General features: G+C 37.5%; 1 protein-coding gene across 8 annotated transcripts in view; it reads right to left on the bottom strand.

Annotated features, from left to right (window-relative positions):
- Nucleotides 1-23756, bottom strand: part of PCDH11X (protocadherin 11 X-linked) — a 729120-nt gene that overhangs the window by 335124 nt on the left and 370240 nt on the right. For 4 of the 8 annotated variants that reach the window (XM_021080409.1, XM_021080413.1, XM_021080411.1 and 1 more), the window contains one exon: nt 23474-23503. The exons of 2 other annotated variants lie outside the window; for them this stretch is intronic. In XM_021080409.1, coding sequence (XP_020936068.1) covers nt 23474-23503 — 30 coding nt within the window. Of the gene's footprint in view, nt 1-23465; nt 23504-23756 lie in introns of all 8 variants that reach the window. 2 more of the 8 variants (XM_021080416.1, XM_021080417.1) reach the window with 1 other exon arrangement.

Raw genomic sequence — 23756 nt, 5'->3', positions numbered from 1 at the left:
CTATAGATTCCATCTATTGAGAATATTCTTATCTATAGTGAAAGCATATTATAAAATAAACTTAGGCAAAAGCATATAGAATATAAAATAAAAATGACATTGTTTGCTTTTTCTTGATAATGTTGATAAAAATATGCTCTAAATAAATATTAACCTAAACATGGTTAGTGCTAGTATATTAAGCTATCAACAGAGACACTGAAATAGCAGTAATATTCTCTGTAAGAAAAAGTATTAATAATAGTGTTGTAACAATTCAATACACAATGAATACATCTCTCAAAAATATTGCTATCACATAAGTAGATTTTATATATTGAATAGTATGTGCTAGGCAGATAATAACACTTATTTTAAAAGGTTCTATATCTAAGAAATTTCTCTAGTCCTCTAATACACTGCCAAGAATACATCAAGTATTTATGGGATGCCATTCATATTTAAACAGATTTCGTGAAAACAGCCACTTGAATAATGAGTGCACAGTGAAAGATGAAGGATTCACAGTTCACACTCTTTAGGTAAAAGCAGTATAATCTTAGTTTTTTATACATTCTTTAAATAGGTCAAAGAGTACTCACATACCTCATCTGTTTACTGAGCATTATTTCATGCATGCTTAATGTTCCCTTGCCATCCAGTTCTTAAGTACTTCTCTTGTTACTATTGCCTTTAATTCATCCTCATCATTCATTGAGCTCCACTTTCAGCTGGCTACCTTCTACTCTGATTATTTCCCTGCTGTCTTTCCTGTCTAACAAAGCTTTTTTTTTCTCCAGTGGTACTACAATATAATCACAGGAAGAATGGATATGTTATTCAGCTATTATGTGTTTATAGATTTCAAATGAATATACTTAATACACTATTATGTTGAACTGGGAGAGTGTCAGGAAGCAACACTATTTCAATACTTCATTCGAGAACAACAAAATAGGGAAATTATACATACTGTATTTGTTATTTGGATCAGCCTAAATGGGCACATCACTATCCTTACTTAAACCTAGACTTGAGATCTAGTATGCAGTAATCATTATATAATATTTTAAATATTACCATATTGCAAGATTGAGGAAACAATTCTAACTGGGCTCTATTAACCAGGGATTGAATAAACCTATTGAAAGCATGTGCTGCCTTTTTGGAAAGTTTTACATTATTTACAATCACACATGCATATATTCAGCAGGGTTGATTAACCTCATTGGAAAATATGTTACTGGCCATTGCTTGCCTTTTCTGTAGCTACTGTTTCTATATTTTTCATAAATAAAATTAGGGCTCTATTTTAATAAAATTCAGAAAAAGACCAATCAATTCAATTTTTTTCACAATGAAACTTGATATTTTATATAGAGACTTTGCCACAGAAACCAAGACAATTTACTAAATTTAATTTGCTAAATTTAAATTAAAGGCAGTAAGAATGGAATAAAGTAGTTCTTAAAGTTAGCTATGTATTTGAAACATCTAGGGAGCTTATAAAAATACCAATGCCTGAGCGCTACCCCAGAGATGCTGATATAATTGGTTGAGATGCAAACTAGGCATTTCTGTTTTTCAAAGGTCCCTAGGTGATTCTCACCTGCAGCCAGAGTTGAGAAGCACTTCAAAAACTCCCCCCTTACTTGCAAATCACTGTGCAGTAAGCCATGTTAACTGAAGACCATAAGGACAAACAACTGGACTAATTAAGCATGTACTAGCTACTTGTTTCACAAAGCCCAACAAAAGCCAAAAATCTTACCCACTAGGAATTTTCTTTCACTAAGTTAAAATGCATTGGTTTCTGCCATGGAATGTGATTTATTTAGTTAGTTTTTTTCCTGTTGCAGGTGGCTTATTTGCTCAGTCTTCTAATGGAATTTCCTGTTTTGCAATAGTCACTGCAATTTTTATGGATAATCCAAAGCATAATGTTTTAAATCAATTTAACACACAGACAACTTTACACAGGCATTATAGAGATGGTATCTTCTCATCAATAAAAATGATACAGAACCTGTTCCAGAGTTACACAATAAAAAATTTCCAGCCATCACCTTTATTATAGAATATGAAACAGATCTCAGAGACAGTTTTTTAAATGCTGGAGATTTACAGCATTTCATTCACAACTGCTTACTATTGAAAAGACTGAAGGTCAGTATTTGAGATTTGCTCAACTACACATGTTGTTTTCACAAAAGTAAGAAGGATAATCTGTCATGTTAGTCAAGAGATGCACCCTTTGAAGCATTGTGCACTTCAAGGAGAAAACCCAGCTCTTAAATCAATGTTTAAAGTATATTTGGATAACAATAGCTCTCATTCATAAATAATAAAACAAGCTGTTAAAGTGTATCTGATAAATACCTTAGGCCAAGAGGAGTCAAATATAATGGGAAGGGGTATGCCATTTGAACAGAATAAAAATACAATGGCTTATATGACTGACAGAAACTCAAAAGAGACCAAAATGTAGTTACTAAAAAACATAAACAAGAAGCCATTATATTTGAAAGAAAAGTTAGTGAATTTATGGAAGCTTTTATCTCTAAATGGAGAAGATTTACAGAATACCTAAGTACAATATGAGTGTAATTTATTTTTATTCAAAAAGAATATTCTGTAACAGGTTGTGACAGTAAATTAAGCTAGCTATATCAGATTGAATTTTTGGTTTACATATCTATTCTCTTTACTATACAGGGGGGTTCTTTGAGGTCAAAGAAACTCATTCTTTAGATATTTTAGATATTTAGATATTTTCATCACCAAGCAGAGTCTATGCATTAACATAGAAGCCATTCCATATATATTTGTTAAATAAATGACAATTTTTAATTAAATATTTACTAAGTTTCAAGTAGTTTGTTAGGCATAGACTAAAGGAAAATATATGACATCTTGAATTATTAGTTCTTTATATCTCAGTATTAGAGTGTAGAATTTATCACTCTAATGTCTCTAAAGCATAAAAGTTAATCTTAGAAACTTCTTTTAGGCAATAAAGAAACAATTCAAGTAAATTAGAACAACTAGTTTCACAGGGATCCTCAATAAATCAGCGAAGAAAATGACTAACATACTCATGATTTTTTGGTAAAATAACACCTGGTGATTAAATTCTTAGAGATTTTAAGAGAGGACAAGATGGCGGAGGAGTAGGGGGACACGCTCGCCCTCTCCCACAAACACAACAAAAAAAAGCACATCTACAGAAGAAATGACTCGCACAGAACAGCAACCAATCGCTGGCAGAGGAACCTAAACTCCAATAACGGCAAGAAGTTCGTGACATTATTGGGCAGAACGGGAGAAAAGAGGAGAGTGAGAGAAGGTGAATCCGAGCGGGACGGGTGCTCCCGAAAGGGAACTGTGGAGGAGAAAGGGATCCCGCACCCTGGAAAGTCACCTACCAGGGGAAAGATCAAGTGAACCGGAGGAATCTCCAGATGCAGAGAAGAGTGTAGCAGTAAGTTGGAGTATGGAAAAGCCGATCAAGAACCCAACGGACCATCTGAACTACGGGCACAGTCACCAAAAATTGAGACACCTGGGTGGGGGCTGGGCACCGAGACCTCTCCTCCGAAGGTTAATCCCTGAGAAAGGGCCGGGGGACACCTCGGGGGGGGGGGGTTGGGCACCGAGACCTCGGCTCCAGAGATTAGTCCACGGGCTAGGGGGGCGGGGCAGAGCGGAAAATGCTTGGGAGGTCTAGAAACCATTTGACGGGGCAGAGACTGCCTGGGAGACTAGAAAACAAAGCATTTGCAGTTTTTGCAGAGGAAGGGAGCAATACTCTAGGGGCGGGGAAGTGGAAAGCCGCATCAGAGGGAACCTGGGAGAAGAGCCTGGTCTGTGCCCATGCTGGGGAGGGGAGAGAAGGGGTGGGTCCCCATAGAATACCCCCCACGCCACAGCAAGCTTACAGGCCCGCTAGCTAGCTGAAAGCTGTGCTTCCCAGTGCATCCCCTACCCCCACCCCCACCATGCCCTACACTCTCACCCGACCTGGGGCTGCCTGCCATCCAGGAGTGCTGGCCTCAACAATTGCCTGAAGCCTACCACCGCAGGGGCTGTCCCTGCACAGGCCTGCTTGCCCTTTGGAGGGTCTACACTTCCGCAGAGTAGCACCAAACACCACCAGTCCCCGAGAAAAGGCCTGCAGCCCAGAAAAGCTAGAACAAGCTTAGCCAGGCTGTGAATAGATCGGCCTAATTCTCCGACGGTTTTTCTCGGTTTTTCTGAGTCGGGTTGCCCTGGGGAGGAGCCTTTTAGGTTTCCAACGGCCCTGCTACCCGCCCAAGCCCCCAGGGGGTGCTCTAGTGGACCAGCTGCATAGGACTGCCAGCTCCAGGCAGGACCCCCTGCAGCCCAGAAAAGCTGCAACAAGCCTGGCCGAGTCGGGAAAAGATCTCAGATGGTTTTTCTGAGCTGGGCTGCCCTAGGGAGGAGCCTCTTGGGTCTCCAACAGCCCTGCTACCCGCCCAAGCCCCCAGGGGGTGCCCCACTCCCGTGAAATAACTGCTCAGCACCACCAGCCCCTTGGAAGAGCCCCTGCAGCCCAGAAAAGCTGCAACAAGCTCGGCCAGACTGTGAAAAGATCCCCCTACATTCTCAGGCCGTCCTTCTGAGTTGGGCTGCCCTAGGGAAGAGCCTCTTAGGTTCTAAGTGACCCAGATAGCTGCTCCAGCCCCCAGGGGGTGCTGCACCCCTGAAGAGCAGCTGCCCAACACCGCCAACCCCCTGCAAGAACCCCACAGCCTAAAAACACCAGAGCAAGCTCTGAATGACCAAGTGAAATCTGCTACCATCGTGGGGTGGACCTCCCAGTCCTGTCTGCCCTCAGGAAGTCCTCCTTTGCTTCAAAGAAACACTGTTAGCCCATCAACACTCCAGAAAAGCCACACTGCCTCAAAAAAGATTGACCAACGACGCCAGCCCTCAGGAAATATTCCACGGCAGTGACAAGGCAAACACTGCCCGATCACAGAGAGTACAACTCCCTCAGGAGAAAGAAAACAACAAGCAAGATGAACAAGCTGAGAAACCACCCCCAGTCAAACCATCAGGAGAACTCACCTAAAACAGTCAACAATGAAATAGATCTCTGCAGTCTGACAGACCTGGAGTTCAAAAGAGAAGTAGTGAAAATACTGAAGGAATTAAGAGAAAATATGAACAGTAATGCAGATACCCTCAGAAAGGAACTAGAAAATATAAGGAGGAGCCAAGAAAAACTAGAACATTCATTTGCAGAGATGCAAACTGAACTAGGGGCAGTAAAAACCAGAATGAATAATGCAGAAGAACGAATCAGTGATATGGAAGATAGAATAATGGAAATCACTCAATCTGGTCAACAGACAGAAAACCGAATCAAAAAACTGGAAAGCAATATAAGAGACCCATGGGATAATATAAAGCGGGCCAATCTACGCATAATAGGAATTCCAGAAGGAGTAGAAAAAGATAAGGGGGTGGAAAATATATTTGAAGAAATTATCGATGGAAACTTCCCAAATCTAAAGGATACTGGGTTCAAGATACAAGAAGCACAGAGGGCCCCAAAGAAACTGAACCCAAACAGACCCACACCAAGACACATCATAATAAAAATGGCAAAAGTTAGTGATAAAGAGAGGATCCTAAAGGCAGCAAGAGAAAAACAGAATGTTACCTACAAAGGAACCGCCATAAGATTATCAGCTGATTTCTCTACAGAGACACTACAGGCCAGGAGGGAATGGCAAGAGATATTTAAAGTGCTACAGGGAAAAAAAATGCAACCTAGAATACTCTATCCAGCAAGAATATCATTTAAAAGAGAAGGGGAAATAAAAATTTTTCCCAACAAACAAAAACTTAAAGAATACAGCAACACAAAACCCAGGTTAAAGGAAATATTGAAAGGGCTTCTCTAAACCAAAAAGAAAGGAAGGAAAGGGAAGAAAAAAGAAAAGAAAAAAAAAAAAGAAGAAGAGGAGGAGGAAGAACTAGGACTGAGGAAACCACAATCAGAGAGCAGTCACTCAAATAAGCCAGCATACAGATTTAATCATGAACATGCTTCAAACAAAATAAAATTAAAAAGAAAAAAATAAAAGAGTCATCAAAACCATAAAATGTGGGCAAGGGATGTAAGGAGGTAAATAACCCTTTTTGTTTGTATGTATGTTTCTCTTCTTAATTTTAATATAATAATGAAGTGTTTGAACTTACAGGACCATCAGGCTAAAACACACAATTATGGGAAGGGGTTAGCATACTTAAAAAACAGGGCAACCACAAGCCAAAACCAAATATTGCATTTGCAAAAAATGAAAAAAAAAATACACTCAAGCAGATAATAACAGGAGACCATCCAACCCCCCAAAAAAAAAAAGAAAAAAAAAAGAAAAAGAAAGGAAGAATGGAGAACCATAGAATCAACTGGAACACGAGGTTCAAATGGCAATAAATAATCATCTATCAATTATCACCTTAAATGTCAATGGACTGAATGCCCCAATCAAAAGACACAGAGTGGCTGAGTGGATAAAAAGGCAAAAACCTTCAATATGCTGCCTACAAGAAACTCACCTTAGGACAAAAGATACATATAGATTGAAAGTGAAAGGGTGGGGAAAAATATTTCACGCCAATAGACATGACAGAAAAGCAGGAGTCGCAACGCTCATATCAGACAAAATAGACTTTAAAACAAAGGACGTAAAGAAAGACAAAGAAGGACACTATTTAATGATTAAGGGATCCATCCAAGGAGAGGATGTTACTATTGTCAACATATATGCCCCAAATATAGGAGCACCCAGATACATACAACAAATATTAACAGACATAAAGGGAGATATTGATGAGAATACAATCATAGTGGGAGACATTAATACCCCCCTCACATCAATGGACAGATCCTCTAGGCAGAAAACCAATAAAGCAACAGAGATCCTAAAGGAAACAATAGAAAAGTTAGACTTAATGGATAGCTTCAGGACACTACATCCAAAAAAAGCAGAATACACATTCTTCTCAAATGCTCATGGAACATTCTCAAGAATCGACCACATACTGGGACACAAAGCTAGTCTCAATAAATTTAGGAGCGTAGAAATTATCTCAAGTATCTTCTCTGGCCACAATGCCATGAAATTAGAAATCAACCATGGGAAAAGGAAAGAGAAAAAACCTACTACATGGAGACTAAACAACATGCTACTAAAAAACCAATGGGTCAATGAGGAAATCAAGAAGCAAATTAAAAAATACCTTGAAACAAATGATAATGAAGACACAACCTCTCAAAATCTATGGGATGCTGCGAAAGCAGTGCTCAGAGGGAAATTTATAGCAATACAGGCCTTTCTCAAAAAAGAAGACAGATCCCAAATGGACAACTTAACCCTCCACCTAAATGAATTAGAAAAAGAAGAACAAAAAAGTCCTAAAGTCAGCAGAAGGAAGGAAATTATAAAGATCAAAGAAGAAATCAATAAAATAGAGACTCAAAAAACCATAGAGAAAATTAATAAAACCAAGAGCTGGTTCTTTGAAAAGGTGAACAAAATTGACAAACCCCTGGCCAGACTCACTAAAAAGAGGAGAGAAAGAACCCAAATAACCAACATTAGAAATGAAAAAGGAGAAATCACAGCGGATACAGCAGAAATACAAAAACCCATAAGAAAATACTATGAACAACTGTACGGCAACAAGTTTGACAATCTGGAAGAAATGGACAATTTTCTAGAATCTTACAGCCTGCCAAAACTGAATCAAGTAGAAACAGACCAACTGAACAGACCGATCACTAGAAATGAAATTGAAGAGGTCATAAAATCACTCCCTACAAATAAAAGTCCAGGACCACATGGCTTCACAGGTGAATTTTATCAAACCTATAAAGAGGAATTGGTGCCCATCCTCCTGAAACTCTTCCAAAAGGTTGAAGAAGAAGGAATACTCCCAAAGACATTCTATGAGGCCACCATCACCCTCATTCCAAAACCAGGCAGAGATACCACCAAAAAAGAAAACTATCGCCCAATATCATTGATGAATATAGATGCAAAAATTCTCAACAAAATCTTAGCCAACCGAATCCAACAACATACCAAAAAAATTATACACCATGACCAGGTTGGGTTCATCCCAGGTTCACAAGGATGGTTCAACATACGCAAATCAATCAGCATCATACACCACAGTAACAAAAAAAAAGTCAAAAATCATATGATCATCTCAATAGACGCAGAAAATGCATTTGACAAAGTCCAACATCCATTCATGATCAAGACCCTCGCCAAAGTGGGTATAGAGGGAACATTCCTGAATATAATCAAAGCCATTTATGATAAACCCACAGCAAAGATAATCCTCAATGGGGAAAAACTGAAAGCCTTCTCACTCAACTCTGGAACAAGACAGGGATGCCCACTCTCACCACTGCTCTTCAACATCGTTTTGGAAGTCTTAGCCACAGCAATTAGACAAACAAAAGAAATAAAAGGCATCCATATAGGAAGAGAAGAGGTAAATCTGTTGCTGTATGCAGATGACATGATACTATACATAGAAAACCCTAAGGACTCAACCCCAAAACTACTTGAACTGATTAATAAATTCAGCAAAGTAGCAGGATATAAGATGAACATTCAGAAGTCAGTTGCATTTCTGTATACCAGCAATGAAACATTAGAAAAGGAATACAAAAATATGATACCCTTTAAAATTGTACCTCACAAAATCAAATACCTCGGAATACACCTGACCAAGGAGGTAAAGGACCTATATGCCGAGAACTATAAAACTTTAATCAAAGAAATCAAAGAAGATGCAAAGAAATGGAAAGATATTCCATGTTCCTGGATTGGGAAAATCAATATTGTGAAAATGGCCATACTACCCAAAGCAATCTACAGATTCAATACAATCCCTATCAAATTACCCATGACATTTTGCACAGAACTAGAACAAACAATCCAAACATTTAGATGGAACCACAAAAGACCCAGAATCGCCAAAGCAATCCTGAGAAACAAAGACCAAGCAGGAGGCATAACTCTCCCAGACTTCAAGAAATACTACAAAGCCACAGTCATCAAAACAGTGTGGTACCGGTACCAAAACAGACAGACAGACCAATGGAACAGAATAGAGAATCCGGAAATAAACCCGGACACCTATGGTCCATTAATCTTTGACAAGGGAGGCAAGAACATAAAATGGGAAAAGGAAAGTCTATTCAGCAAGAATTGCTGGGAAACCTGGACAGCAACATGCAAAGCAATGAAACTAGAACACACCCTCACACCATGCACAAAAATAAACTCCAAATGGCTGAAAGACTTAAATATACGACAGGACACCATCAAACTCCGAGAAGAAAACATAGGCAAAACACTCTCTGACATCAACCTCATGAATATTTTCTCAGGTCAGTCTCCCAAAGCAATAGAAATTAGAGCAAAAATAAACCCATGGGACCTCATCAAACTGAAAAGCTTTTGCACAGCAAAGGAAACCAAAAAGAAAACAAAAAGACAACTTACAGAATGGGAGAAAACAGTTTCAAATGATGCAACCGACAAGGGCTTAATCTCTAGAATATATAAGCAACTTATACAACTCAACAGCAAAAAAACCAATCAATCAATGAAAAAATGGGCATAAGACCTGAATAGACATTTCTCCAAAGAAGATACACAGATGGCCAACAAACACATGAAAAAATGCTCAACATCGCTGGTTATAAGAGAAATGCCAATCAAAACTACCATGAGATACCACCTCACACCAGTCAGAATGGCCATCATTAAGAAGTCCACAAATAACAAGTGCTGGAGGGGCTGTGGAGAAAAGGGAACCCTCCTGCACTGCTGGTGGGAATGTCAACTGGTACAGCCACTATGGAGAACAGTTTGGGGATACCTTAGAAATCTATACATAGAACTTCCATATGACCCTACAATCCCACTCTTGGGCACCTATCCAGACAAAACTCTACTTAAGAGAGACACATGCACCCACATGTTCATTGCAGCACTATTCCCAATAGCCAGGACATGGAAACAATCCAAATGTCCATCAACAAATGATTGGATGAGGAAGAAGTGGTATATATACACAATGGAATACTACTCAGCCATAAAAAAGAATGACATAATGCCATTTGCAGCAACGTGGATGGAACTAGAGACTCTCATAGTGAGTGAAATGAGCCAGAAAGACAAAGGCAAATACCATATGATATCACTTATAACTGGAATCTAATATCCAGCACAAATGAACATCTCCTCAGAAAAGAAAATCATGGACTTGGAGAAGAGACTTGAGGTTGCCTGATGGGAGGGGGAGGGAGTGGGAGGGATCGGGAGCTTGGGCTTATCAGACACAACCTAGAATAGATTTACAAGGAGATCCTGCTGAATAGCATTGAGAACTATGTCTAGATACTCATGTTGCAACAGAAGAAAGAGTGGGGGAAAAACTTTAATTGCAATGTATACATGTAAGGATAACCTGACCCCCTTGCTGTACAGTGGGAAAATATAAAAAAAAAAAAAAAAAAAAAAACAACAAAAAATAAATTCTTAGAGATTTCCTTGTGAGTTCCCTGTGAGTTAAGTAGAATATGTAGCCACATTAAAAATTAAATGCATGATGATGGGTGAATATATGAGAAGTAAAAGAATGCAAGGAAATATGCCAAAGATAATGTATCTTACCTAATGGTCACAAGATATGAGAATTTAAAATCTCAATTCTTATTTATAAATGTCTCAGTGTCTAACTCAGCAACTACTGCTAACTCCATTGAAGAAACATGTGCTCAGAAGAAAACCTCTCAACCTTTCAGTATTAACGTTGCTTGATAAAAAAGAGAGATGATTCTAAGTCACTATTGCAGAGGTCTCTACTTACACTGCACTCTTAGGTCCAGATATTTTGTCATAGAAAAAGACAAAATATTTGAATCAGTACTGTCATGCATTGCCAGACTTATTCCATTTCCATAGGTCCAATGGACTTATACCATTTCTCTCACCATTAGTGTGTTTGTAACACTATGGGGTCTTTCAAAGACAGATCCCCTCCTTCATATCCTCTACTTTAGCTCCTCTTTGAAGTACCTAGATAATAGTATCTGATACACATTTCCTGAGTTGTTTTACAGATGTGAACCTCCACCACCACCACCAAATGGGAGATGTTAACAGTTTGAGGAGGATGAATACTTATCCCCCAGACCTCTTAAGCCTGAGGGTCGATAATGTTAACCCCCATGATACTGCCTGTTACCTCACCATCAGCCAATCAGAGAACTATGCAGCTGATCACATACCCTGCAAACTTCTTTCCTCAACTGACCTTTAAAAGTGCTCTCCTAGGGGAGTTCCCGTCGTGGCGCAGTGGTTAACGAATCCGACTAGGAACCATGAGGTTGAGGGTTCGGTCCCTGCCCTTGCTCAGTGGGTCAACGATCCGGCATTGCTGTGAGCTGTGGTGTAGGTTGCAGATGTGGCTCGGATCCCGCGTTGCTGTGGCTCTGGCGTAGGCCAGTGGCTACAGCTCCGATTCGACCCCTAGCCTGGGAACCTTCATATGCCGCGGGAGTGGCCCAAAGAAATAGCAAAAAAAAAAAAAAAAAAAAAAAAAGACAAAAAAAAAAAAGTGCTCTCCTAGAAGTCTGTTTCTGTTGTACAAACAGGCTCTGAAAACAAACTTATGGCTACCAAAGGGGACATGTGGGAGAGAATGGACTGAGGGTTGGGACTGGCATATACACACTGTGGTATATGGAATGACTGCCCGAAAGGGACCTGTTGTATAACAAAGAGGACTCTACTCAATATGCTTTAATAATCTATATGGGAAAACAATCTGAAAAAGAATGGATGTATGTATACGTATAACTGAATCACTTCATTGTATAGCAGAAACTATCACATTGTCAATCAACTATACTTCAATAAAAGCTTAAAAAATTCAATTATAATGAAAACAAAATGCTTTCTTGAAATCCACGGTGGAGTTCAAGTGTTTTCAGCGCTAGTTGTCCTGAACCCCTTGCTTACTGCTGCCCTACAACATATGCTGCACTTTCCTTCACCACAACCTGGTAAGATTGACTTTACTGTGCATAGACAAGCAGACCCAGACTTTGATTTGGTATAAAACACTTGTTCTAGTCCTCAAACTATAAAACATACAATACATATATGAGATAAGATAAAGGAGTTTCTGATGGCTGAAAGATACAATGAAAGTCTATGAATGTTATTACTACAAAGCTTACAAAATTATGAATATTAGAAAATGATGAAAAACTGGTATCATTGCAAAAGAATATGGTATAACACATGTGAATATGACTAGTTTATTCAGGAGAAACTGAAAAAGAATCTGTCCCCTACCAGTGGCAAGAAAGCAATTGATCATGGAATAACTAAGTCTTAGCTCGAGCATGGAGAAATACATATGATTAAATGGAATAAACATGATTTGTCTAGTAGTCCAAAAGAGAGTGGTCAGCAGATACCTCTATAGCAATTGTACTGGCAAACTTTATTAGAAAAAAATATCCAGTAAACTGCCCAAGAAAGTTTCTCCTGCTAGTTACTTTCAGAAGTCAAAAGATATGATGGAGTTCCTCTCATGGCTCAGTGGAAACAAATCTGACTAGTATCCATGAGGACACAGTTTCAATCCCTGGCCTCGCTCAGTGGGTTAAGGATCCGGTGTTGTGGTGAGCTATGGTATAGGTCACATATGTGGCCCGGTCTGGCATTGCTGTGACTGTGGTGTAGGCCAGCAGCTAAAGCTTTGATTCGACCCCTAGCCTGGGAACCTCCATACGGTGTGGGTGCAGCCTTGAAAAGACAAAAAGAAAAGAAAAAAGAAATCAAAAGATATGAATTAAGAAGGTGATATACTTGACATGAAAGCAATACAGTAAAATAATGCTACTTCAATTAAAACAATAAATAAATAAGAAGTAAACTTAAAAAACAAAACTATAAATGGGTGAATTATATCTCCGACAAAGCTGTTAAACCAAAGCAAGATGAAAATAAATCCTTTTCTCCTAAAATAGGGGAATTTGCATTTCAAAGTTGTTATTAATTTAGCAGTGAGGACATGAATGTCACTGTTTCTAAATAAGAAAATCTAGGTTTAGAATAGAATTGTAATTGTTTTAATTGTTTGGTTGAGATCAGAGATATAAATCCTAAACAAAACTCTATAGTTGGCAGTATCAATTTCAGTGTTTTAGTTGTTGAATTAGCCATAGACAGTAACAGACAAGGCTTCTAAATCATGTACTGAGTTAGATGGCATTGAATGAACAAAAACAAGGACTTTCAAGAGTTGCTAGGAAAAAAAAAAAAAAAAGGAATGGAAAACTGCCCAATCTGTAAAAATGGAAAGAGTACATATGAGAAGGTCTGAACTTGTAGCTATGCCTAACAATATTGTAAAGCTGAAGACCTGGGAATAGTGTATTTAATACCCATAAGAGTGCTATTCAAATAAACTTTTAAATTGCTTTCTTATTTTCTAAGGCTTTGAATAAAATATATTTCAAAACTTTTTAAAACCTTGACTTATTTTACTTAAGATGTCACTGTCTATTGTTTCCCATACATACAGAATAGGGCATTGAGCTGAAATGAATATGTATGGTTTTATTTCAGAACATCCTCAATAGTGTGCTCTACACAGAGTGAAAACATCTGTTTCTCAGAGATATAATGGGTGAATTTTGATGCTTCAAGGTGAGACAATGGTAGGTATGAAGGCTTGGAACATTTTCAAGGGAGGTTTAGAGTTTGCAGTAGTAATGAGAAAGGAGATGCAATGTGATCATATAGCTTCTCTCCCCCACCTGCACCTTGTCCATTTTTTTGGCATTAGAACAAAGAAAAATAATATTTTTAAAGAAATAAAGAGTCCAAATTGGACAGCTTAGTCACTTGGGACCTTAAAGAAAAAAAATATGTGGAAAAATATTCAGAGCGTCAGAGGGATTTTGTTTTTTGTTTTTTGTTTTTTGTTTTTTTTTGGCTTTTTAGGGCTGCACCCACAGCATATGAAGGTTCCCAGGCTAGGGGTCTAATTGGAGCTGTAGCCACTGGCCTACGCCAGAGCCACAGCAACGCGGGATCAGAGCCGCTTCTGTGATCTACACCCCAGCTCACAGCAGTGCCGGATCCTTAACCCATTGAGCGAGGCCAGGGATCTAACCAGAAACCTCATGGTTCCTGTTGGATTCATTAACCACTGAGCCACGACAGGAACTCCAAGAGCATCAGAGTTTTAAAAAGAAGATACCTCGCGTCATTGATTTTCCCAGGATACTTCCATGCACACCAAAGAACAGGATTACAACTGCCTGAATTAAGGCTAAGGCATAGTTCATCATTCGTGATACATATTTCTTTCTGTTTCACGTGAAGTCAGAGGACCCCAAAAAGAAGCTTTTTAAATCTTGTGTAATCAAGCATTTCCAATTACATTAGTAGAATACTCCACATTTTATTCTAGAAAATTAGTTTCCCTGGGACTAGCTCAGTTCTGTTAAACTCTTATCAAAATTTGGAAATTAAAAATAAGATAAATATACTAAGTGTTTATAAAAAGTGAAATATGATAATGTGTTCGTGATGGGGTTCAAGGCAGGCCATCCCAAGATATGTACTTTGGCATATTGATTATTTTGAATTAAAGTAACTTAAGAAACAGGAAGTGCAAGAGGGACATTCTGACCCTCCTTTGTCCCCCTAAAAGCAGGAAATAAATCTCTAAGGTGAAAAATATCCTCCCTGTACAAGGAGAAAGCTAGAGATCCTCATTACTGGAGACAGAGAATCAGAGCTGAGAAGGCTATAAACAAACCTTGTTACTTCTTTACTAATTTTACTATACCAAGCCCAAATCCCCCTGTCTTGTCAATTCTTCATAAATTTTTTCTTTGTCTAAAAGGCACAAAAGCTGCCTGCTTTGTTCATTTCTTTAAGCATTATATTATTTTATGAGCTCCCATACATATGAAATTAGTTTTTGTCCAATTAATTTATCTTATGCCAATCTAATCATTACAGCAGCCATAGAACCTAGAAAATATAAAGGGAAAAGATCCCCTCTCCTACACTAGAAATTGAAAGGATACAGAAGAAATATGTACTTGATTAATATGAGCTCCCAATTCAGGTGTGAACATTATACTTATATACAGAGAAGGATGGACAGATTGCAGAAGGCTTTCTGGAAGAAACGTTTCCAGAAATACTGAGAGAGGAGCTACGTTCAAAATGGCAAATGTAACAGAACGTCTGGAAGTAGTAAGCAGAAAATCTTGGGCAAACGACAAAAGGTTTATATTTTAATTGGAAGTAAAGATAATAAATTATAGCAAAGAATGTGTAATGGGAAAATGCAGTTAATACAGATGATTCCATCAATTTAGTAGTGAGTTACAGCAATAGCTAAAGAGGATACAGTCTACTTGGGGAAGGGGGTGATTACTTCGTATTTATTTTCCTTGACAAATATCATTTGCATATTTTTTTTTTTTTCTTTTTACGGTCATACCTGCAGCATATGGAAGTTCCTGGGCTAGGGATCTAATTAGGGCTATAGCTTGAGGCCTATGTCACAACCACAGCAATGCGAGATCTGAGCCACTTCTCTGACCAACACCACAGCTTGCAGCAATGCCAGATCCTTAATTCACTGAACGAAGCCAGGCATCTGACCCGCATCCTCATGGACACCATGTTGGGTCTTAACCCGCTGAGTCACAAAGGGAACTCCCACTTATGTATCTTTAAAGGAAAAATGGAAATGACATGTAGAAAGACACTAAAGAGCTAGATATTACAATACAATAATTGAAAGGGAATATATGAGACTAGAAAGGAACTCAGAAATATAGTGGGGTTACAAAGACAGCTTCTATTTTAGCATAGTAGGACCAAAATTACTCTGCTGACAACTCAGGGTTGGAAATTTTATAAGGGATTTGAAGATGGTCAAAACGTTTTGTGACAGTCATTCAAGGCCCAGGGCAGAAAGTTAATGAAAAAAGAATTAAAAGACTTCTGAACAACATCTAGAACACCAACAGGAGCTGAATACAATGAATGTGTAGTACGCTAGATTATTCAGCACGATTTTGTGGGGGTTTTTTGCCAAAGAGTGTTCAGTGGCCTGTGGAGAATACAATCTGTGAGGGGACAACAGTTGGAAATCGGCACTACAAACAGTAATAAGCCAAGGATGGCAATGATGAGATAAGGAAAGAAATGTAACCAGGAAGGAATTTTATAAAGCAGGATGAACAATTGGAGGATCCAACGAAGGGAAAATTCAAGTTAACCAGATAGGATAACACAAGGCAAATAATAAAGTTATGATCATAGAAAAAGAAGACAATGTTCAAAATCATGGAGTCCTTGTAATCACATGAAAATAAGATCCAGGGAATGCACATATGTACATGTAGGTGCCACAAAGTCGACAAACCTAGGAACAAAAATCAACAAAATTAAAAAACAAAGCAACAAAAACAAGCACGTAAGGCAAAACAGATATTTATTTGTGAAGATATCTGAATTAACACTGAATGTCAGGTGTAAACAGAAGTCTTGAGTAAGCATTAGAAGGGGAATCCAAAGATCAAACCAGAGATGTCCTTCAAATTTGCCACTAACCAAGTTTTTAGTCACTACCAACTGAGTTAAATAATCTATTCTAAAGCAAAATAAGAAGCTGTTAAGACCACAAAACTCAGTGTGCCTATAGTACAATGTCCCTGGAATATCGTATCTATGGAATATATGTAGGAAAAAGGCAAATAGGTTTGCTTGTAGGTGGTAATGCTAAATTAGAGCTCTTAGTGCTATTTAATTTTTTCATCGCATTTACATTCAATTGAATGTTTGATAAGGATAATGGCTTAGTATAAAAGAAATAGCATTCATAATTGCTGTAGATTTAACTTCATGCATTCACTAGATTATCATGCTCCAAAAAATATGTATGAAAATAATCCTTGACTAGAGCCAAGGCATGTTGATACATCTCTTCAGAAATATACCTTTAGAATTAGTTCCATTTGGGGCTAATATTTAAGAAATATCTCACTATGCCATGTCTTATTCAAATTCCTAAGCTATACATTGAGGACAATTTATAATGAAATTTCTCAACATTTCTGGATTGTTGAAGAGGATAAGGGAAGAAGTGCCTTGGAGACACCAGTAAAATGGTTACTTTACTATATGTTCCTTCAAATATTCTCATTGTCTCCCTCTTCTTCGTGTTGTCTTCCAGCAAATGGCAACACAAATGACAGGGGTCTGGAAGAAGAGAAGCCAATGACAGAAAATGGCTTTTATTTGCTTTTTTTACTATAGCTATTCTTTCTGATACCCTCTAGCCTAGTCTGAAAGAAGCCACTTTGTAAATTTACCTCAGGCAAATATAAAGAAATAAGAAATATACTCCTTTGAGAATCTGTCAGTTCTGTTTCTGCCATCTTCAGTTTAGCACTTTGGTGAACATACTCTTTAACAAGCATGACCATTTGTGCAAACCCTGAGGGCAATTTAGACTTAGGCTTAACCAAAGGGGAGGGATCTTGAATAAAAATGTCTAGATGGAAATTTTCAGGTTAGTACTAAGGGAGCCAGTTTGTGTTTAAGCAAGACATGTTTGTTTGTTTGTTTTAATATTAACCAGGTTCGAAAAATTGTACTTCTCTCTTTTAGTTGAAAATCAAGTTTACTATCACTAATTTATTCAATCACAGGTCAGTATGTGTTGAAACGTGTTTTCCTTTCAATTAACTCTTAGCCCTCCCACACTAAAGAATGAAAGAACAATGGAGTGTGGCATTTGCTTTTATTCTCCTCTTTGAATGCCAATAGCTTCTCTGTGAAATAGTCTTTTAGGAGGGAGGTAGAAAAACACGTCTATCTGTAACATAAGCCTCTGATTGCAATCTGAAACTAGTCCTCTTTGTTGGGCCTCTGAAGTCATTTAAACGTAAATAGATGGGGAAGTAATTGAGAAATTATAGGTCCTTTGATGTTTGAGAATCTAACCAACAATAAGCATTCATTTAGATACTTCATGCTTAACCAAGATAATGAGTGGCCCAATTTTTTTTTTTTTTAACAAATGCAGGAACCTTATTTTTTTCACTTATCACAAATGAACATAAAAGTCATATTTTATAATTTATATTTAAAAAACCTATAGGTGAAGTTCAGGAGTTCAAGAGATTAATTCAACTTTTATGGAAACATTTGTAATAAATCTAAAGTTAATGAATATTCTGACACTTAATATATTTAAGGTTTATAGCTTCTTGAATTTAATATCCAAAATACCCTTCAAATGTATACATAAGTGCAATGAAACAAAAATAAAGGGCATTAGAAGACAGACCTAATCTCCATGGTATATGTTAACCATATTATGTTAGGCTAGGTATAGAATGGGTATAGTCTAGTGAAAACGGCTTGATGAGGGGTCTGTAACATCATCAGAGTGGACAGAAGTAGAAATTTTTTTAAATATATTCTTTCAGAAATATCTTCAAACATTAAATATGTTCAAGATAATTACTAAAATATAATAAAATAAATACTTTGAGATAAAAGAAGTATTTGCTTTATTTCTTTTTGCTTTTTAGGGCTGCACCTGCAGCATATGTAAGTTCCCAGGCTAGGGGTCCAGTAGGAGCTACAGTTGCCAGCCTACATCACAACCACAGCAACACAGGATCCAAGCTGCATCTGCAGCCTACACCACAGCTCACAGCAATGCCAGACCCTTAACCCACTGAGCAAGGCCAGGGATTGAACCTGCATTCCCATGGATACTAGTCAGGTTCATAATCTGCTGAGTCACAACAGGAACTCCTATGATTTCAAGTTTTTTTCTTGGTTACAAAAGGTATTTTTGTAAGCCAGATTGGCTGGCTTCAAACCATGGCTCTTCTACTTGTAAGATCTGTAATCTTAGGCAAGTCACTTAAACTTTCTGTACCCCGGTTTCCTAATCTGCAAAATAGTTTATAAGATTATTGTTAGAACTAAATATGTAGTAGGTATAAACATGTAGATGTAGAAGAATTCTTATATACATATACGCACTTATATGTATACACACACACACACACACACACACACACACACACACACACATAGTGCTTGGAACAGTGCAAGCACACTATAAGTAAGTTAATTTTACTATGTTTACTTTGGTATAGAAAGGTAGTGGGGAAAATGACCAAGTGCTCACAGCTGTCCCTTTCTTATCCTCTGCTTTGAGACAGAAGGGAAGGGGTCAGGGCACAGCAATTAAAAGAATGACACAGCCATTGATAAAAACAGGATAGGACAAAAACTGGTTAGAACCAACCAGGCCCAAGATGGCAGAAGAGTTAAATTCTGGGAGCCCTTGAGTCTCATTATGCACTCATTGAAATACATTAGCATGCTAGGTGACACACTCACATGACGAGACTGATCATAAAAGGCCAAAAAGTGGGCAGTGGCCCAGTTCCTGGAAATCCTGCCCCTTCCCCAAAATAGTTGGAATAATCCTCCCATTTATTTACCTATGAAATTAACCCAATTCATAAAAACTAAAAACTCTGTATTCTAGAGTTGTCTTTCACTTTCTGAGATGGCCCACTTTCTGACGATGGAGTGTGTGCCTCCCTGAATAAATCTGCCTTCAATCTAATTCAGCTTACTCTTGAGTTCTTACCTGTGCAAAGCCTTGAACTTCACTTGACAACCCGACCCAGGGACTTACCAAACACCTAGAATATGACCATTCTCTCACTCCCTTCTCTTTCTCCTATAACACTTTGTCTTGACCAAGCTTTATCAGATATCTCTCCTTCCTATAGGGTCCTGAGCTCTGCTTGCTCCCAAGAAATGAGCAAACACTAAAAATGTGGACCACGTCCCCTTTATCAAGGTCTCCTGGGAATCAGCAAGACAATTTCTTGGTGGACCCCATCGGTCATTTATCTGGCTTGTCTAGTTTCTTCTTAGAAGATTCTGCTTACCCCTTTCTACTTTAAAAAGCGAAACACCTGGAGTTCCCATCATGGCTCAGTGTAACGAATCTGGCTAGGAACCATGAGGTTGCAGTTTGATCCCTGGCCTTGCTCAGTAGGTTAAGGATCCGGCATTGCCATGAGCTGTGGTGTAGGTCACAGACGCCTTCTCTCTATTTGGAATAAAAACATTCTGTAAGTCTAGGATTTGCTTTTATTTGACCAAAAAAGCTATCCTTCACTGAAAACTACATTTTCCATTGTTCCTGATATTATGATTATATTACTGTTTTAATATTCACTATAGAACTGTTTTATATTAAAATTGTATGACCCAGGTGTTTTCTGAACAGGAAAATAAATTCACCTGATAATGCTGTACACAGAGACCTAATTTTTTAAAACAAAAACACTTTTCTATTTATAGAATAACTACACTAGACAAAATTGGCCCATATTTCTATTCTTCCAAATTCCAAATTTGAAATAACTGAGCAACAGGGGCATTTCTAAATGTACCAGAGTGTTGGAACACCTAAAATTTGTAGAGCTTCAATCTCTCTCTCTCTCTTTCACTTTATATAGCTACTGACACTTTATTACCCTTGATTCTCTCTTTTTTTTTTTTTTTTTTTGCTTTTTAGGGCCGCACCCACAGCATATGGAGATTCCCAGGCCAGGTGTCCAATCAGAGCTGCAGCTGATGGCCTATGCCACAGCCACACCACAGCTCACAGCAATGCTAAATCCTTAACCCACTGAGCAAGGCCAAGGATCAAACCCTCAAGCTCATGGTTCCTAGTCAGATTCATTTCCACTGTGCCATGACAGGAACTCCTGTTTCCCTCCTTTTAATTGGAGAATTTTTCTATGACCTTTTGCTTTCTGGGAGGATTTAACTCTTAAAAAGTCATCACTCTAAGGTCACAGTGATAAGACAGTTGAGCCCAGCATTTGAAAACTCTCGAAAAGGTATACTGAGTGAAAATTCTCTAATGATGTTATTTTAGATTATCTCTCAAACAGTAATGAAAATGTATTTTGACATTTTAGTCAGGCTCCATTTTCAGGTAACTTTCACATCTGATAAAGCCATCCAGGGCTAACAGAGTACTTCTGGCATAGCCTAGACCACCCTTTGGCAAGTTCTTTTTCAAAGACAAAATTTGATTGCTCAAACTAGCACGGGCTAACTCATCTTTAAATAGCTCAGATTTAACCTAGCATACAGTTATGGCAGCATTTTTGTTCCTGAGATAGATAGCATTTAAGGTTTACTGAATTTAACTTCCAAAATATATTCCATCAGAAGTTTAAGGGAAATCCACTTCTTTTAACCTCAAAACATGAAGAGGAAACCAAGGTACACATTCTATTAAACAAATATCAGTAAACTGCTAAAAAACTGTTTATATTTAGTGATGGTGCAGTTTAACCAATGAAGTAATTAAAATTCAACAGTATGTGTGACATAAATTATTTTTTAATAGTAGAAATCCAAGTTTTCCTAGAAAGACTGTTCATAAATATGTGAGCAAAATTTAAATTTTTCACATCAAAGGAGGCAAAAATACACAGTGAGGAAAAGATAACCTCTTCAATACATGATATTGGGAAAACTGGACAGCTACATGTAAAAGAATCAAAGTAAAATAAGCTCAAAATCAACTAAAGGCTTAAATGTAAGACCTGACACCATAAAATTTCTAGAAGAAAATAGTGACAGTATACATTTTGACATAGGTCTTAGCAATACCTTGGTATGTGGGAGGTATGCTATCTTCTCAGACAAGGTAAACAAAAGCAAAAATAAGCAAATGGGAGTACATCAAAAGCTTTTGTACAGCAAAGGAAGCCATCAACCAAATGAAAAGGCAACTTACCGAATGAGAATATATTTTCAAAAAACTGATAAGGTGTTAATATACAAAATATACAAAGAACTCATACAACTCAATGTCAAGAAAACAAACAACCCAGTTAAAAATGGGCAGAGGAACACAATAGACATTTTTCAGCAAAGACATACAGATGGCTAACAGACATGAAAATATGCTTTATATCACTAATCATTGAGGAGATACAAATCAAAACCACAATGAGATACCACGTCACACCTCTCAGAATGGCAATCATCAAGAGAAAACAAATAACAAGTGTTGGTGGGGATGTATAGAAAAGGGAATCCTCATGCACTTCTGGTAGGAATGTAATTGGTGCAGTCACTAGGGAAAATTGTATGGAGGTTCCTCATAAAATTAAAAATAGAACTGCTGTATGATCCAGCAATCTCACTTCTGAGTATTTATACAGAATACTAATACACTAATTTAAACAAATACACTAATTTAAAAAGATATATGCACCTTAATGCTCATTGCAGCATTGTTTACAATAGCCAAGATGTGGAAGCAACGTAAGTCTCCATCAATAGATGAATGGATAAAAATGTGGCATATGTATAAGTGTAATACTATTCAGGTATTAAAAAAAGAAATCATGCCATTTGCACAACATAGATGAATCTAGAGGATATTTTGCTAAGTTGAATAAATCAGACTGAGAAAGACAAATACTATATGATCTCATATGTGGAATCTAAAAAACAAACAAAAAAAAAACCCAAAAATATAGAGACTGAAAGGATGGTTGCCAGAGGGGAGAGAATTGGGTGAAATAGGTGAAAGGGATTAAGAGGTATTAAGCTCCAGCTTTTAAAATAAAAGTCATCGGATGTAATATACAGCATAAAGGATATGGTCAGTAATATTGTAGTAACTTTATATGGTTACAGATGGTTACAAGACTTGTGTAGTCATCATTTTATAATGTATGCAAATGTAAAATCACTGTGTAATACATCAAAACTATCATAATATTGTACATCAACTATCTTTCATTAAAATTTTTTTCACATTGAAAGATTACATTCTAAAGCCCAGTTTCTCAGAGAATATCAATTTATTGATTAATCATGTTTAGTTTACAGTATTTTTCTCTATGACCTTATCAGACATCATCATGCTTCATATTCACTCACTTTTGCTGTCACTGTTAAATTGTGAATTTTGATGGTCCCTTTTATTGCTAAAATTTATCATAAAATAACTATTACTAGAGCATTCACAAAGTGATGTCAGTAGTATGCTGTTTTGGCACAGTTGGAAAAGAAAGTGTTGGTGAAAAATAAAATAAGACTTGAAAACTGCTTCTAGGACTGTGTAAATGATACAAAAGGTAGAGACAGCTCAGCTTGAAGCTCTTTCAAGGCAGAACTACAACATATGTCATCTTAAATACTTATAATTTTAACTCCACTAAGTAGCTACTGTAGCTTCAGAAATTTAAGAAAAATATAGCACAACATACTTTGAAATCAATTTTCTTTGAAACTTACAGTCTTACCTTTCCTGCCCTTTTCCCCTCGGATTTCCGCTGATTTAGGATAAAATGGAGGCAAAGGAAGCAAAGGAAAACAAAACAAAACAAAAACAAAAACAAAAAATCAGCTCTAATTTGTTACTGCAAATATATTTTTTTAAAAAGCATGTCAATATTCCCAGTGCAATAATACACAATTTTGCACTTCTTTTTTTTTTTTTAATTTTGTTGTTGTTGTTGTTGTTGTTGTTGTTGCTATTTCTTGGGCCGCTCCCCGCGGCATATGGAGGTTCCCAGGCTAGGGGTC

Source organism: Sus scrofa, chromosome X, assembly GCF_000003025.6.
Source record: "Sus scrofa isolate TJ Tabasco breed Duroc chromosome X, Sscrofa11.1, whole genome shotgun sequence".
Lineage (NCBI taxonomy): Eukaryota > Metazoa > Chordata > Mammalia > Artiodactyla > Suidae > Sus > Sus scrofa.
Note: the sequence above shows the minus strand (reverse complement) of the source record. Positions and strands in the feature narration are given on the sequence as shown.